Genomic DNA, 17,184 nt, shown 5'->3' on the forward strand with positions numbered 1-17,184 from the left:
GGCAAACTCATAATGTGTCTAGCATTGGAACTAAAGAAAAATCTTCCAAGCTGACAGCAGGGTGAGGGAATATCTTTTATTGGACCTACTAGTGTTGGTGAGCGAGACAAGTTTTTTGATGTACACAGCGCTCTTCTTCAGGTCTGCGAAGGGTACTGAGAGTGTCGCAACTAAATACAAGATTGAACAGATAGTTTAGCATAAGTAGTTAGGGACCATTCAAGGCAAAGGGGCCCATTAACACCCCCTGCATAGGACAAAAAAGGGGGTTAGTGGATTACAGATTGTTATAGTAAGGGCTTGGCTACACTGGAGACTTGCAGCGCTGGTGATGGGGTTACAACACAGCAACTTACTCTGTGTCCACACTTGCAAGGCAGAGCCAGCGCTGCAACTCCCTGGCTGCAGCGCTGGCTGTACACCTGGTCTGCTTGGGGTGTAACGATTGCAGCGCTGGTGATGCAGCGCTGCTCGTCAAGTGTGACCACCAAAAGCACTTTTATTGGCCTCCAGGGTATTAAGAGGTATCCCAGAATTCCTGTCCACAACAACCGGAAGAATGCTGAACCCGAGCTCCCCGGAGCTACTTAATCTAAAAAACAAACACAGCTGCTCTTTGCCCAGCAAGCGAGCGGAGGCAGGAGAATTGCTTGGAATGTTCACAGCTTTTGCTTGAGGAAGAGGGGAGGAGGATCTGTGTGACAGCTGCTTAGGTGGTCTGAGGGCTATTTAGGACTGCATAATTTGCATTTAGTGAATAAGAGAGGGGTGGGTCAAAACTTTGAAAATGATTGAAGGTAGGTGCTGTGTATCTTCCAGTCCTTAGAACTTGCAAAGCAGGGAGCTGAGAACAGTGTCAGCTCCCAAAATCCACTCTCTCTGTCTCCCCCACGCTCCCTGTCACAGTCCACCCCACCCCACCCGTTTTGAAAAGCACATTGCAGCCACTTGAACGGTGGGATAGCTGCCCACAATGCACCACTCCCAACAGCGCTGCAAATGCTGCAAATGTGGCCACACTGCAGCGTTTGTCAGTGTGGCCACACTGCAGCGCTTTCCCTACACAGCTGTACGAAGACAGCTGTAACTCCCAGCGCTGTAGAGCTGCAAGTATAGCCATACCCAAAGCCAGGGGTCAGCAACCTTTCAGAAGTGGTGTGCCGAGTTTTCATTTATTCACTCTAATTAAGGTTTCGCGTGCCAGTAATACATTTTAACGTTTTTAGGTCTCTTTCTATAAGTCTATAATATATAACTAAACTATTGTTGTATGTAAAGTAAATAAGGTTTTTAAAATGTTAAAATTAAATTAAAATGCAGCACCCCCTAGACTGGTGGCCAGGACCCGGGCAATGTGAGTGCCACTGAAAATCAGCTCGTATGCTGCCTTCAGCACGCGTGCCATAGGTTGCCTACTCCTGTAGTAAGCCATAACACCAATGGCTTTATTAAGACCATGCTATTTAGTGTTTAGCAAAATTACAAATTTCAGCTCCCAGGCTTGTCTTTTGAAAGTGTTGTGGTAAGTCTGACCTATTGGGTCTCATCCTCAGAGAAAACCTGCCCTATATGCAGAGAATAAACATGCTGATGAATGCTGAAGCTGCACAAAAGACTTGCCAGTATTTGCAGGCTCTGGGAGATATGCAAAATTTACCCTGCACTTCAGACAGCAAATGTGTTTCCTTTCCTGTCTAAAAAAGTGAGCAAACATTCTCAAGTATTGGCAGGGACAATATGAATCCAAACAGGATGGCAACATCCTTCCCTGATCTAATTAGCTTTATTGGCAACACTTGGCAAAAGCCGTCAGGTCTGCACTGCTTAAAAAACAAAACAAACTGTTGAACAAATGCTGTGGTTATAAATAAACTGCTTTTTTAAAAGAGGGGAATGGTGAGTGCTTTGCTTCAATGGATCTAAACGGTTCTTTAGATTAGCTAGTGCTCCTCTCAGTGTCCCTCCCCTTCTCCCACCAATGGGATTTCTTCATTCACCAGATGCCCTCAGGAGAACACTGAGGTTCCACAAAGGGCCCAGCCTACTGCAAAACTAACCCTAAAACTACAGTCAGCAAGAGTGCTTCCTTCCATCTACACTGGGAAATCCTCTAACCAGTTTTAAAACCAGTTCACCTCAATGAGTTCTAAAAACTACTTACAGCTGTAGAGTAGGCCAGTTTTAGGCTAAGGAAACCTGATCTGTTTTTACTGAGAAAATTTAACCCCTGCTGAGAGGGAACTCAGAGCCTGGAACTGGAATACTGAGATGGAGTCTCAACATACACACTAACTGGTTGGTCATAGGGGCAGATGAAGCTCCACTTCTCATTATAGACGTTCCCTTCCTGCTACACTGAGAGCTGTATAGTGGGAGGACCCATCTGTTATAATTAAGGGTACATTACTCACTAGAGCAAGGCCTGGGGGTCATGTGAGCCTTCCCAATCCCAACTCCCTCGCTCTCCGTTTTGTTTGTTTGTTTGTTTAATTTCCTTCTGATGCCTAGGCAGGAAAATTCTAAATCCTATAGCCATGGATCTGGAACTTTCAATGCCATGGTTCTCAATAACAAATATTAACCAGTTACCTAATCCCCCTTCTCAACAAGGCTGGTGTGGATACAGCCCAAGTGACTGGGTAGTGTACTTAGGATTTCTGCAAGGTTATTTTGGCACAGGAACGTGTTTGCCCGAAACATCTTAGGTGCTCAGCTGCTACCCTGATGCAGCCATTTAAGTGCCCAAACAGATTTTTTTAGATTAAAATGCCATCTGTTTTCATATCTCACTCTAGAGACACGATGGGTCCCTGGCTGCCTTCTCGCGCTACACATCTGTGTACCCAGAAGAGAAATCCTGATTATATGCATTGGTCTGTCAATAAGTTCTGCATACACTAAATATTTGGTCAGATCGCATTGCACCAGTAAAGGGCAAAGAATAGATTCTTGTTTATGCTTCAACAATAGAAAGAGTAGCCTGGTCTACATTTGGAAGTTGGACCAGTATAACTAGCTCAGTTAAAGGTGAGATTTATTTATTTATTTATTTATTTTTTACAGAAGTAGTTATATCCCATAGTCTGGACACAGTCATTCTGGTATAAAGGTCCTTTACACTGGAAGAACTTATTTCCCATCCACCATGGGATATGCTAGATCAGGGTATGTCTATACTGTAAGTGCTGTAGCATAGACACTAGCTACAGCAATGGAAGGGTTTCCCATTGCTGTAGTAAATCCACTCCCTTGAAAGGCTGGAGCTAGGATAATGGACAAATTCTTTCGTCAACCTAGTGGTGTCTTAGGTTGGCCTAACTGCATCTCTCAGGATGTGAATTTTTCGCACCCCTGAACAGAATAACTAAGTTGATCTATGTTTTAGGTGTAAATCAGGCCTTAGCATATGCACATACACGCTAGGGTGTTGTACTAATTTAACTATCACAGTATAGGTAAAGCAATCCAAGTTTTAATCTGTAGACAAGACCATTCCATACAAAGGCGTAAGTTCTGAGAAGGACACTGGTGCCACGAAAACACTGGAGGAGAAAACAGTTTATCCATTAGCCTGATGGCTACCTCCTTAACATCTGATAGCAGCCAGAAACCTAACTATTAAGGATTGGAGAATTTCAACAAAACATTTTTCTGATGTAAAAATGAGATTTCTTTTTCCATCAAAAATTGCTCCAGTTCCCCTCCATTTTCTGAGATCCTCAATCTGAACCTGTTGCAGTTCACCTAGTGCTAGGTTTATATTGCTTGCCTGCACCAAGGCCATTATTTTACTTGCGGCTTTGTTTTGTTAGTTCTGTGATTTTGCTTAAACTTAAAAAACAAAAATGTTTGGACAAATACCAGGCATAGAAGTGTTCATCCTGAAAGTGAAAGACGAATGTTTAATAAAATAATAGCATGTGATACTTGGAGATCGAATATAGTGGTGAATATAAGCACCACCACGGTAATAAATAAAAGTGAAACTCACCAGTCTATTTTAGGGCCCAACCAAGTGAAGTGGAAAACGTAAACAAGGAGTCTAAATGGTGAAATGTATAATTTTTTTTAATAATCTAAGGAGTTTTTAGTAACAAATAAAGGTTTTTTAAAATATATATATTCTCTGTTGACAGTGTCTCTCTTAAAAGGCAGGTTTGACCAAACCTCTGGGATAGAAAAGAGAAATAGTAAAAGAACCCTTTGCAAATTAAATTATCGAGGATAATTCCCTATAGATTTTGTCAAAATCTTCATTAGATTTCTTTCAGAGTAGCAGCCGTGTATCAGCAAAAACAACAGGAGTACTTGTGGCACCTTAGAGACTAACAAATTTATTTGAGCATAAGCTTTTCTGGGCTAAAACCCATTTCATCAGATGCATGCAGTGGAAAATACAGTAGGAAGCTATATATATACACACACAGAAAACATGAAAAAATGGCTGTTGCCATACCAACTGTAATGAGAGTAATCAATTAAGGTGGGCTATTACCAGCAAGAGAAGAAATCTTTTGTAGTGATAATCAGGATGGCCCATTAGATTTCTGTTGTCCCTGCCTGCAATTTACTTTCTTTGGCCCAAATCCGGAATTCCTTAATCAAGCACACTATGCATTAATCTTAGTGGGTATTTTGCTTGAGTAAAGACAATGTGTAGGGCAGGGATAGGCAACCTATGGCACAGGAGCCGAAGGCGGCACGTGAGCTGATTTTTCAGTCCCACTCACGCTGCCCAGGTCATGGCCACCAGTCCGGGGGGCTCTGCATTTTAATTTAATTTTAAATGAAGCTTCTTAAACCTTTAAAGGCCTTATTTACTTTACATACAACAATAGTTTAGTTATATATTATAGACTTATAGAAAGAGACCTTCTAGAAATGTTAAAATGTATTACTGGCACGCGAAACCTTAAATTAGAGTGAATAAATGAAGATTTGGCACACCACTTCTGAAAGGTTGCCGATCCCTGGTGTAGGGTCTTCAGGATGTGGCCTCTTCTCCAGTATTGCCAACATCAGTCCTGTTCAAGAATTATTGGTGGATTATTTTTATGTGCTGTCTAGTGTTTCAGCATTTAGGGTACATATTTTCAAACTTTTCTCTGCAGCCATGACAGCTAGAAAGTTTAAAATAAATAAATAGGAAAGCTGAGATTCTCATGTAATCATATGACTGGAGGAACACGGGGCTTTAACAGAAAAACTACCAAATATTGTGAGATTCACGATAAAATTGCGAGACTTGACAGTGCTGCAATATCACTGGAATCCCTGTTGTCCAGTCTGTGAATTAAACTGGGTAAGTGTGTAATTTACTGTTTGCAATGTGCATTTTTTTTATTTTACTGCCTCAAAAGTCTGCAAAACTTGTGAGTACTAAACAAACCATATACATGGTTTCAGTACTACAGAGCTGAGTTCAGCATAGAATCTTGAAATCATTTACTCTCACTGTGATGCTTCTGGGCAATCTGTGCCATTAGTGAAACAGTACAGTCAATCGATAATAACAATTAATGGGATTGACCTACTTGTTAATTACTGGCTCAGGGCCTATCTTTTTCTCTATGAAGTAAATTTATTTAACAACCACTATATGGCCAGCAGGGATTTGGTTTGACAAAAACTTATGCTTATTAAGTTTGAACACATTAGGGGACAAAAATTCTTGCTCTGGTTGTCAGCCAAGTAAACATTTTAGTGAATGCTTTTTAGAAAAGAGAGGCGGGTAGTTGCAATCTAGTAAATACATATTAAACAAAAGCATGCAAGTAGTCCTTTTAGTGCTGACAGCTTGCTCTATGTTATGCAGTAGGCAGCAATAAGGACAGTGATTACTGTGAAGAGATTACAGTTTAAAAGAGAGATGTTTAGATGACAGGATGCATGAAGAAATCCAGAGTGGGGAAAACCCAGAAGTAGACATCAGTTAGATGCATTCATTACATTCACACATTGCTATCCAAAATCTAACTGTCTACCAGTACATCAATGTAACCTTTTAATAACCAGTAGGCTGTAAACGGTACATTTGTCTCACACAATAGATCAGTGACATTAATACCATGTGCTAGATCTCTTGTGAGCTTCACCTGTACTGGAGAATACTTTAAGATGACTAATAGCAATAAGAATGATTACTAAGGACTATTTAATTACTATATCCTCCTCATCAACCTCTTTCCTGTGTATGCTTTTAAAGCATTGCTCTCATCCTAAAAAACAACTTCACATTACTGGAATAGTCCCAGAGATTCTGAAACTTCAAATGAGCATTTTCCATTTAAACCTGTAGCTGAGTCAAACTCTGCTTTGTTAAATTCAGTTACTCTGCTGATGACCAGAAATCTCATGGGTGCTCCAAGAAGAAAGCATGCCATTTTTTTAAACACTATGGCCTTGTCTACACTTGCAAGTTGCAGCGCTGGTGAGGGGGTTACAGCGCTGCAACTTAGCAGGTGTCTACACTTAAAAGCTCAGCCAGCGCTGCAACTCCCTGTTTGCAGCGCTGGCTGTACACCTGGGTCTGCTTCCAGTGTAGCGAGACCAGCGCTGGTGATGCAGCGCTGGTCATCAGGTGTGGACACTCACCAGCGTTTTTATTGGCCTCCAGGGTATTAGGACTTATCCCAGCATTCCTTTTCAGCCTCTCTGGTCACCGCTTAGCACTCCACTGCCCTGGGCTCAGAGCCTGGAGAGGAGGGAGAGCGGGGCTTGCCGCGCTCCGGCGGGGAGAGCGGGGTTTGCCGCAGCTCCGGCCGGGAGAGCAGAGAGCGGGGCTTGCCGCGCCCGGCCGGGAGAGCGGGGCTTTGCCGCAGCTCCGGACTGGGGCTCAAGTGGGGGTCCGAGCGAGCTCTGGGCTCTGAAGTGACCCCGAGGACCAGGCTGTAACTTTCTGCTCCGTGACACCCCAGGGTGTCCTCAGAGCGCTGGCTGGGTCACTCAAGTCTCCCCCCAGGTGCCTCCGTCCAGCTGGACTCGTTGCAGGGGGCCGGCGGCTCTGAGGTTCACTCCCAGCAAGCCGAGGAGGCCGGGGGCTCCCCCACAAGCCAGTGTGACCCTAAGGGGGCTGACGCGCTGCAGCCCCCCACCCCCAGAGCTGGGAGCACGCACCCAAGGCCTGTGTCTCCATCCCACTTGGGTTCGGGGGTGTCTCCCCACGCTAGGCTTGCCGGTGCTTGGGCGGCTGACAGTCCCCTCTTTTCTCAGCTGGGCAACCCACAGCCGGAGCTGCCAGGGGGGCTGCAGCAGGGCTGGCGGTTGAGGCTCCGGTGGGCAGAGTCCTCAGTGCTTCCAGTGCCAGCAAACACCCAGTGTCTTGCATTCCCGCCCCTGGGGAGGCATCACTCCCCAGGACGAAGTGGGAATGTTCTCAACGTTGTCTCTGAATATGGTGTGTGCCTGAGTTTCCCCTCTGTGCGACTCGATAGCTAGGTGATGCAGGATAAGGTGCAGCGACCCCTAGAGGGCAGGGGTGACGGCCGACGGTCTGCAGAGAACGGCCGACACCCTGTAGCCGGCAAGGGTGGTAACTGACGGGCCCCCCTGCACTGCAAGGATCAGCCAGACGTGCTGGAGAACAGACCAGGTGCCCTGCTGGCCCGGGAAAGAGACAAAGCCGGGGCAGCTGGAAGGGTCAGTCTCCTGGGACTCGGGGAAGGCCTCTGGGCTCTGCCCCCCCCCCCCAATGCACTTTGCTGAGTGTCCCTGGTGGGTGCTAACACAGCCCTGTCCTACGCTTTTCTGTGATCAGTGGCCACTGGCTGCTCTGCTCCTGGGGGACTGGGTGAATTTTCTCTGTGATTTTTTTTCCCCAGCACCTGGTCTGCCTTAAACGCCCCTGGCCAGCAGGTACTGAAAAAGCCAGACAGGGACCCAGTCCCCCCACCCCCCACGAGCCCCGTGTTCAAGATGTGTTCAGACAATGGTAGACATGCAGGCAGACCACTACCGTGGATGCCTCAGTCCATCCCAAAACTCAGCACATTGTGCCCCCAATGTTTCCTCAAACACCCTTCTCCAGCATCCTGGTGCTTACCACCACCAACTGCCCCGCACACCAGTACGTTCACCTCACAGCCCTGATAACTACGACCGTTTTACCCAATGCACTCAACACCCATCACCATGCAGCATTTTAATCCCCAAGTGCAGCAGCAGGCAGTGCCCCAAGTGCAGAGCAGGCAGTGCCCCAAGTGCAAGCAGCAGGCAGGGCTGCAGAGCCCTCAAGGAAGAACATATTCAAACCTGTGAGTGTAATGCTCATCACCGTACCCCCCTTCCTGTTTTATGTACTGTATTTTGAATAAAGGATTTCTTGTCTTTTTTATTCACTGTTTATTATTACAGAAACTGTAACATCTACTACAAGTAAAAAAATAGGAACTGCAAATCAATGAAACCACTGCAGGTAACTGCTGTGTGAGCAATGCTCTTAACTGCAGTGGAAGGCACCCAACATTACTGTTGGCTTTCAGCCTCAAAGTGCTCCTTTAAGGCATCCCTTATCCTTGAAGCACTGTGCTGGGCCTCTCTAGTCGCCTTGCTCTCTGGCTGTTCAAATTCAGCCTCCAGGCGTTGAACCTCGGAGGTCCATTCGTCAATGAAGGTTTCACCCTTCCCTTCACAATATTATGGAGGATACAGCACGCGGTTTTTAATCGCTGAGATGCTGCTTTCCCCCACATCTAGCTTTCCGTACAGACTTCTCCATCTCCCCTTTAAACAGCCAAAAGCACACTCCACGGTCATTCTGCACCGGCTCAGCCTGGTAGTTGAACCGGTCCTTGCTCATGTCAAGCTTCCCTGTGTACGGTTTTCATGAGCCAAGCATTAACGGGTAATCGGGGTCTCCAAGGATCACAATGGGCATTTCGACGTCCACACTGTGATCTTCTGATCTGGAAAAAAGTCCCTGCTTGCAGCTTCCTGAACAGGCCACTGTTCTGAAAGATGCGTGCATCATGCACCTTTCCTGGCCATCCTGTGTAAATGTCAGTGAAACGCCCACGGTGATCCACAAGCGCCTGGAGAACCATTGAGAAATACCCCCTTCCGATTAATGTACTCGGATGCCAGGTGGGTTGATGCCAGAATAGGAATATGCATTCCATCTATTGCCCCCTCCACAGTTAGGGAAACCCATTTGGGCAAAGCCATTCACAATGTCCTGCACATTCCCCAGACTCACGGTTCTTCTGAACAGGATGCGATTAATGGCCCTGCAAAATTGCATCAGCAGTATTCCAACGGGTCGACTTTCCCACTCCCAAACTGGTTTGCGACCGATCGGGGTAGCTGTCTGGAGTAGCCAGCTTCCAGACTGCAATAGCCACCCGCTTCTCCACTGACAGGGCAGCTCTCAGTCCTCGTGTCCTTGCGCTGCGCAGGCTGGGGCGAGCTCAGCACACAGTCCCCATGAAAGTGGCTTTTCTCATCCTAAAAGTTGTGCAGCCACTGCTCGTCATCCCAAGACTTGCAGGACGATGTGATCCCACCACTCAGTGCTTGTTTCCCGAAGACCCAAAAGCGGCGTTCCGGCGCTGCAGAGCACGTCTGTTACTGCCATCAAGCAATTTACTGTCATGGTGCGTCAAGCCGCATCTATTTCATCATCTGAGCTCTCACTGTCACTTTTGGAGCATAAGGGAATAGCTCCACTGCCAACGTGATGTTGCTGGCAACATTTCGCATCAGCAATGTCCTCAGCAGCTCGGGCTCCATTTCTCTCTGAAAATCACGCGACAGACTCACAATGCGCACCAAACGGCTGAAAAGGGAAGCGATGCTACGCACGGGTTGGTTTGAAACAGGAAAGTGGAAATGACCGCACCTTCCGTCCCCTTCCCAGCAACCCACAGCGACAAAACTGCGAATGAGGTGCTCTGTGGGATAGCTGCCCACAATGCTACCACTCAGTACAAGCGCTGCATTACTCAGTGCAATTGTGGACACACTGCCAGCGGCTCTGTCGCTGTCAGTGTGACACACTGCAGGAGCTTGGCCGTACAACAGCTGTGTACGAGCACAGCTGTAACGCCAGCTGCTGCAAAACAACTGTAAAGTGTTAGACAAAGCCTATTTTTGGAAGTGCCTTGTCTCTGAGACTATTCTGGACATGTCATTGTTAGCGCATTGGGATTGTTTTACCTAGTCCCACATAGCAATGAGGAGTGGGGAGGAACATGGCAGTGATTACACTGTTCAGAAGGGTAGGTGATTTTCTCATACTTGTTTAACGCTGAAGCCTCTGACATACTATCCTCCAATTCTTTTAAAAAACAGTCTGGCTAACTTTGAATAAGGAATGATTTGCTGTTGAGGCTTTGTCTAACACTTCACAGTTTTGCAGAAAGCTGGCATGTTACAGCTGTGGTCATCAGCTGTGTACGGCCAGCGCTGCAGTGTGTCCACACTGACAGCGACCAAGCGCTGCAGCTGTGTCCACACTTGCACCAGTTGCAGCGCTGTTGTGAGTGGTGCATTGTGGGCAGCTATCCACAGAGCACCTGGGCGTCCCATTTTGTCGCTGTTGGGTTGTGGGAAGGGGACGGAAAGGGTGTGGGTCATTCCGCTTCCGTTCCAACGACCCGTGCTGCCGGGGAATCGGACCCCACGCCTAAGAGGGCCCCGCACCTTAGGCACCTTTTAATTTTTTTTTTTTTTTTTTTTAAACTTACCCCATCCCCAGCTGTGTCTGCTCCGATGGTCCTGCTCCTTTGAGTGAAGCGCCGGCGGGAGCGCGGCATGGCCCCGCTCTCCCAGCTAGAGCGTCCAGCTGGGCTACGGGGCTTGCGGCGCTCCGGCCAGGGCTCCAGCCAGGAGAGCGGGGCGGCGGGGCTTTGTCTGCGCTCCGGCCAGGAGAGCGGGGCGGCGGGGCTTTGTTAACGCGCTCCCCGGCCAGGAGAGCGCAAGCCCGCTCTCCCGGCCAGAGCTCCGGGCCCTTTAAAATAGCCCCCTGAGCCCTGGGAGCAGTGAGGGGGGTATTAAAAAGTCCTGGGCTCCAGCTGCCTCTGCCACCCCAGTCCTTCAAATAGCCGCCGGAGCCCCGCCTCCTCTTGCATTCCCCAGTGCTCCCGCGGCTATTTAAAAGGTCCCCGGAGCTAGAAGGGGTTTGGGGACTACTAAAGGGCTGGGGTTTTCCAGCTGCTCTGCTGCACCCCATGACACAGCCCAACACCAGTCCGGCCCCCCTGCTGCCAGCCAGCTCTGCACCCCCTGCCCACAAGCCACCTCTGCCAAACACCCTGTCCTGTCTCCAGCCAACCCCTGCCACACACCCTGCAGCCCTGCCCAAAGCCAGGCAGCCCCCACACACTGCTGCCCGCACCAGTTCTGCACACTCTGCCCAGCCACACCCCTGCCCTGTTTTCCAGTCAACCCCTGCTGCACCCCACTGCCTGAAGCCAGCCCACCCCACACCCCTTGTCTCCAAACCAGCCCCACATCCCTTGCCCTGCCTGCAGCCAGACCCTACCTCCAGTCAGCCCCTGCCCTGCCTTCAGCCAGCCCGCATGTCCACTGCTGCCTGCAGTTCTTCCAGGGCATTAACCCTGCAGGCAGCTGAAACCAACACATGTGCACACCCCCAGGGAAGTGGCGGGGACCCACACATGTGAAAACAGCAGTCATAATAATAACGAATCAACAGCATATATGATGCAATGTATATAATTGTTTATTCATATAAGTTATGGAAAGTAATAATACATGAAGAAATGAGAGGCTTTTTTTCCCCACTTTTTTTTTAAGTCATCCCTGCCGATCTGGTGCTTCTTGGTAGTCAATTCCTTTCTCTGCAGCCTTCTCCTTCTATCTTGACAGCCTGTTCCTTTTTCATGGTTTCCTTATCCCTCCAGCTCTTGCAACTTTTTATTTTCTGTGGAATACAAGATTCATAACTGCTTCACACTCTTCTTAGTCTTCCTTGGTTTTTTTCTTAAGCTTTGCAGTCTTTCAAGCAGTCTGCACTGATGGTAGCCCAGTATTCAAGCACTTAAAAAAAAACACAATAGACTAACTGTTAATACGCGCCTAGCATTGTTTTACGAGTTTAGCATCACTTTACACATTCTGAGATTAGACGAGCACCGCCGCAGACTGCCTATAAGATGTGATGTTTCCCCACACGCAGCTCACAGTGAGGGGGCTGCCACGTGAGCTCCACTGAAAGGGTGGGTGGGGCTTCATGGGAAGCCATGGGGTTTCTGTGACTGTGGAACGCAAAGAGCGCTACAGGCAATAACATACCCTACACCCACATCGCCACAGCAGCTACTCTCGAGCCATCCTTGCAAAAACCCCATCGAGGGCGCTTCACCTGGAAGGGTGGGTGAGGGTGCTTCCCGGAACCATGGGTTCTCTTGGCTTCGTGGAAAGCAAGAGCTAGCTACAGCGGAAATCAATCGGCTGTTCCACATCTGGCAGCTGCAGGCAGCCATAGCCCCCCGCTCCCAAAACATGCATCCTTAGAATAAAAGCTTCTGTATCCAGGAACAGGCTCCTCTGCTGGTTCCTCACTACCAAGTCCAGTCGCTGCCGACGCTACTTATTCCTGGCTGAAGAATAGCTCCTGCCTGCATGCGCTGTGAATCTCCAAAACACACATACAACATACCTCTCGCGGTTCCTCTACAACTCCCCCGCCTCTCCAGGCTCTGAAACCCGGCATGGAGTGCAAGCGCTGACCAGAGAGGCTGAAAGGACTGCTGGATAAGTCCTACATACTCTGAGGCCAATAAAAACGTGGTGATGTCCACACGCCTGATGACCAGCGCTGTCCACCACGCTGTCGACACCAGAAGCAGCACCCATTTTAACAGCCAGCGCTGCAAACAGGGAGTTGCAGCACTGGCTGAGCTTTTAAGTGTAGACACCTGCTAAGTTGCAGCACTGTAACCCCCTCGCCAGCGCTGCAACTTGCAAGTGTAGCCAAGCCCTGAGGGTAATGTACCAGTGTTGTCACTCCAGGGGTGCAACTGTTAAATATTTGGACCAAGATTTTCAAAAGTGACCAATGATTTTTTGGGTGCCCATCTTAAAATACTTTGCATGCAACTTGATTTTTAGAGTGGGTTGCTCACCATTTTCTGGAGCCCATCCACTGAACATCAGGTCCCTTTAAGGTGTTTCAGATTGTATACTCAAAAACACATGCACCCAAAATCCCTCCTGATTTGAAAATCTTGGCCTTGGTTTTTTATTCTGTTGCATTAAAACTTTGCTACAAAACTTTATTGGTCAGACAGCCATTCATATTTTGTTCTTACAACTTTCTCTCTCTTTTCATGCAGCATCACAATGTTACATCATCTAGTATTTCTCTTTGGAATGTCGCTGGTAGCCAGAGAAATATTTGCATTTACAAGCTGCTATTCCAATGGCCAAATTGCCAATTATTATTTTTGTAACCTGACTGAGGTTCCACCTGTGCCCAATAATACAGTTATACTCTGGCTAAGTTTCAACAAAATCAGGCAAGTGAATGCATCCTCCTTCCCTCTGCTGGAACAGTTGCTGATTTTGGAAATTGGAACCCAGTTTGACTTTCCTGTTACCATAGGGAAAGCAGCTTTTAGGAACCTGCCAAACCTTCAAAACTTAGATTTAGGAGACAATAAGATACTTCATCTGGATCCTGATGCTTTTGTGGAGTTGTCAAATGTACATACACTCCAGCTATATCACAACAGTCTTGAGGAATCCATTCTGGAAGAAGACTATCTTCGAGATATGATCTCCTTAGAATATTTGGATCTTTCTAAAAACAAGATCAAACGCCTTCGCCCTCATCGCTTATTTTACCGTCTAAAATCCTTGCAAATTGTGAACCTGGAAAACAACAAGATACCCATCTTATGTGAAGGAAACCTTGCTAGCTTCCAGGGAAAACTCTTCACATTGTTTATTCTCAATTCTAATAAATTATACTACTCAGTTTCTATGGACTGGGCCAAGTGTGGAAATCCTTTCAAAAACATAGCCCTGGACACCCTGGATCTTGGTGGTAATGGCTGGGGTGTAGATATAATGCGACACTTCTGTACAGCTGTGAATGGGACTTCAATTATTTTTTTGAAGCTTAGCAATCACATAATGGGTCCAGGATTTGGCTTTAAGAACCTCAAAGATCCAGACCAAGATACATTTGCAGGGCTAGCAAGAAGTGGCGTTCGCTTACTGGATATTTCACATGGTTCCATTTTCTCTCTCAATCCTTATGTATTTCAGAGCCTTGGTGATTTGGAATTGCTGAACCTTCACAACAACAAGGTAAATCAGATCCAAAAACAAGCATTTTTTGGCCTGGGAAACCTAGGAACTCTCAACCTGTCATATAACATTTTGGGGGAGCTGTACGATTACATTTTTGAGGGGCTTCAGAATGTGATGCATATTGATTTGAAACAAAATCATATTGGAGTAATTGCTGAGAATTCGTTCAGGGATTTAAGAAAGTTAAAGTTGGTGGATCTCCGGGACAATGCCATTAAAACTCTCCCTTCTTTCCCAGCCATGATCACTCTTCATTTAAGTGACAATAAGCTAGCATCTGTAGATAACAAGAAAATAAATGCAACATTCCTTATCTTGGAAAGAAACAGATTGGAGAATCTGGGTGTTCTTCATATTCTTTTACAAGTTCCAGATGTGAAATATATCTTGTTAAGACAAAATCGCTTATCTTATTGTGTTAAAACTGTTAATGTTATAGAAAATAATCAGTTAGTCTACTTGGATCTAGGAGAAAATATGTTAAAGCTTGTGTGGGACAGAGGTTTATGTTTGGATGTGTTCTGGGCACTTTCCAAACTAGAGGTGCTCCACCTGAATAACAACTACCTTACTACCCTTCCACAGGGTATTTTTAGTGGTCTAACATCATTAAACAGACTTAATTTAGCCTCCAACCTGTTGTCTTATCTTTCTCCTGGTGTTTTCCCTGAGAGCCTAAAGACACTTAATATGTCTGAAAACCAACTTCTTTCACCTGCCCTTGAGCTCTTCATGACTTTGAGTATCCTGGATATAACAAATAACAGGTTTTTCTGTGATTGCACTTTAAACACCTGGACAGCATGGTTAAATCAAACCAATGTGACCTTAGCTGGCTCAGAAAATGACACATACTGTGTCCTCCCACCTTTTTTCACAAGGGTTCCACTCTCTTCAGTGGCACTTGATGGCTGTAATGAAGACGAACTCCAGAAGCCTCTACAGTTCTCACTGTTCATCTTCACTTCAGTCACTCTGATAATGTCCCTAACAGCAGTCATCATTTTTAGTCACTTTCGAGGGACTTGTTTTGTCTGGTATAAGACCATCAAAGGCGCTCTGCTAAAAGAACGTAAGCAAGCAATAGATACAAGTACATATAAATATGATGCATATTTATGCTACAGCAGCAAAGACTTTGAGTGGGTCCAAAATTCATTGATAAAGCACCTGGACTCTCAGTATTCTGAGAAAAACAGATTTACTTTGTGCTTTGAAGAGAGAGATTTCCTGCCTGGGGAGGAACAGATCACCAACATCCGTGATGCCATTTGGAACAGCAGGAAGACCATTTGCATTGTGACAAGGCAGTTCCTCAAGGATGGGTGGTGTGTGGAAGCCTTTAATTTTGCCCAGAGCAGATACTTTTGTGACCTGAAAGATGTCCTCATTATGGTTCTTGTTGGGTCACTTTCTCAGTATCAGTTGATGAAATACAAACCGATTAGAGTCTTTGTGCAAAGAAGTCAGTACATGCAGTGGCCTGAAGACCATCAAGATGTAGATTGGTTTTTAAATAACCTTTCTCACCAAATTCTGAAAGAAAAAAAAGTGCAAAAGAAATCCACTGTTATAGAAATGCAAACTGTAAGGACAATCTCATAGTTAGGAGGGTTGTTCATGGTTCATATTATTAGTGCTATAAAACACACTTTTGTAGTTACATTTTTGCTTGTGACTTGACAGTTACTTAAATATTCTAAATCCATTTCCACCTGTGGCATGTCAGGAAAGAAGCATGGGCCATGCTTCAGCTTTCCCTGACAAATGGGTAGAATATAACTTCCTTGGTTTAAGTTTTAATAAATATGGCATCAGCTTTAAAGTCACCAGCAAATGGAATTAACAAAATTCAATCACTCTAGGAACTATGGCCCATATTTTCAAAAGAAGTCACCAAATATGGGTGTTCAGATTAGGACACCCTGGGTCTGATTTTCAGAGATGCTGAGTGCTCACAGGTCCCCATGACAATGAGAGGAGTGGGTACTCAGCAATTACAAAAAACAGGTGCATGTTTTTGCAAGTTAAGCACCAAATTTATAGGATACTTGAAAATGTGAGTCTATGTGCTGAAAGCCCCCACTAACCAAACTGAATGGGCACATTAAGTGATGGCAGTGCCGCATTAAGGTCTCGCAATGTCTAGTCCTACCATTCACCACCAGGTCCCCTACTCACAGAATATTTTAGTGGTCATCATCCTTGCTTGTGATGTTGCATGACCAAGATGGTGTAGGTATGGAGGAAGTCATGTACATGTTGCTCACACACACACACACTCTCTCTCTCGGGTACCATTTTTCACAGAACTTCATCATTTTGTAAAGCCACACCACATTGTATTCTTTTTTTTTTTTAAAAGGCGGGGATTTACCTCTTCCTTAAAGCCAGGCTTGGAAGGATCACATTTTTATCAGTAAATGTCACTAAACATCAATTTCACCGTACATGTACAAACCAACCCAACATTTCCATTAATAATAAACAACATTTAGAAACAGGCCAAGAAAGAAAAATGCTGCTTCAGAACTTAATAGAGTTTGATTTAAGGATGTTTACTTTGTATATTTTGATATGTGATGTTGACAATTTGTGTTTGATCAGTTATAAAGCTTTAATTTTTTTAGATCAGTGTCTACTGTCATTCAGTAATTACTGTCTGCCCCACCCTGTTGTCTGATATTCCCCCTCCCCAATTTCTCACTACTGTGAAAACTTAAATGGATAAAAATAGAAAAAAATGCTTAAAAATAAACATTGATATTGTCCATTGAAATTATAAAAACAAATTCTGCCAAGCCTACTTATAGCAGACACTGAACAAATAATATATATTGGTAATTAAAAGCTTAGACACTACATGAAGGTCATAGTCTAACTTTGATCTTTGGGCACATATTCCAC

At 45.7% G+C, this 17,184-nt stretch overlaps 1 protein-coding gene across 2 annotated transcripts in view; it reads left to right on the forward strand.

Moving 5' to 3' along the window:
• TLR5 (toll like receptor 5) overlaps positions 1-16,908 on the forward strand; it is a 44,142-nt gene extending 27,234 nt beyond the window's left edge. Inside the window, exon 2 of one of the 2 annotated variants that reach the window (XR_012655615.1) lies at positions 2,796-2,895. Coding sequence is in view for 1 of the 2 variants with exons in the window: in XM_032787949.2 (XP_032643840.1) it covers positions 13,303-15,882 (2,580 nt within the window). In the remaining variant the exon portion in view is untranslated. Of the gene's footprint in view, positions 1-2,795; positions 2,896-13,295 lie in introns of those variants that run through there. The other variant, XM_032787949.2, reaches the window with a different exon arrangement.
• The last annotated feature ends 276 nt before the right edge of the window (positions 16,909-17,184 follow it).

The sequence above is a fragment of the Chelonoidis abingdonii genome, chromosome 3 (genome assembly GCF_003597395.2).
Source record: "Chelonoidis abingdonii isolate Lonesome George chromosome 3, CheloAbing_2.0, whole genome shotgun sequence".
NCBI classification, from domain to species: Eukaryota; Metazoa; Chordata; order Testudines; family Testudinidae; genus Chelonoidis; species Chelonoidis abingdonii.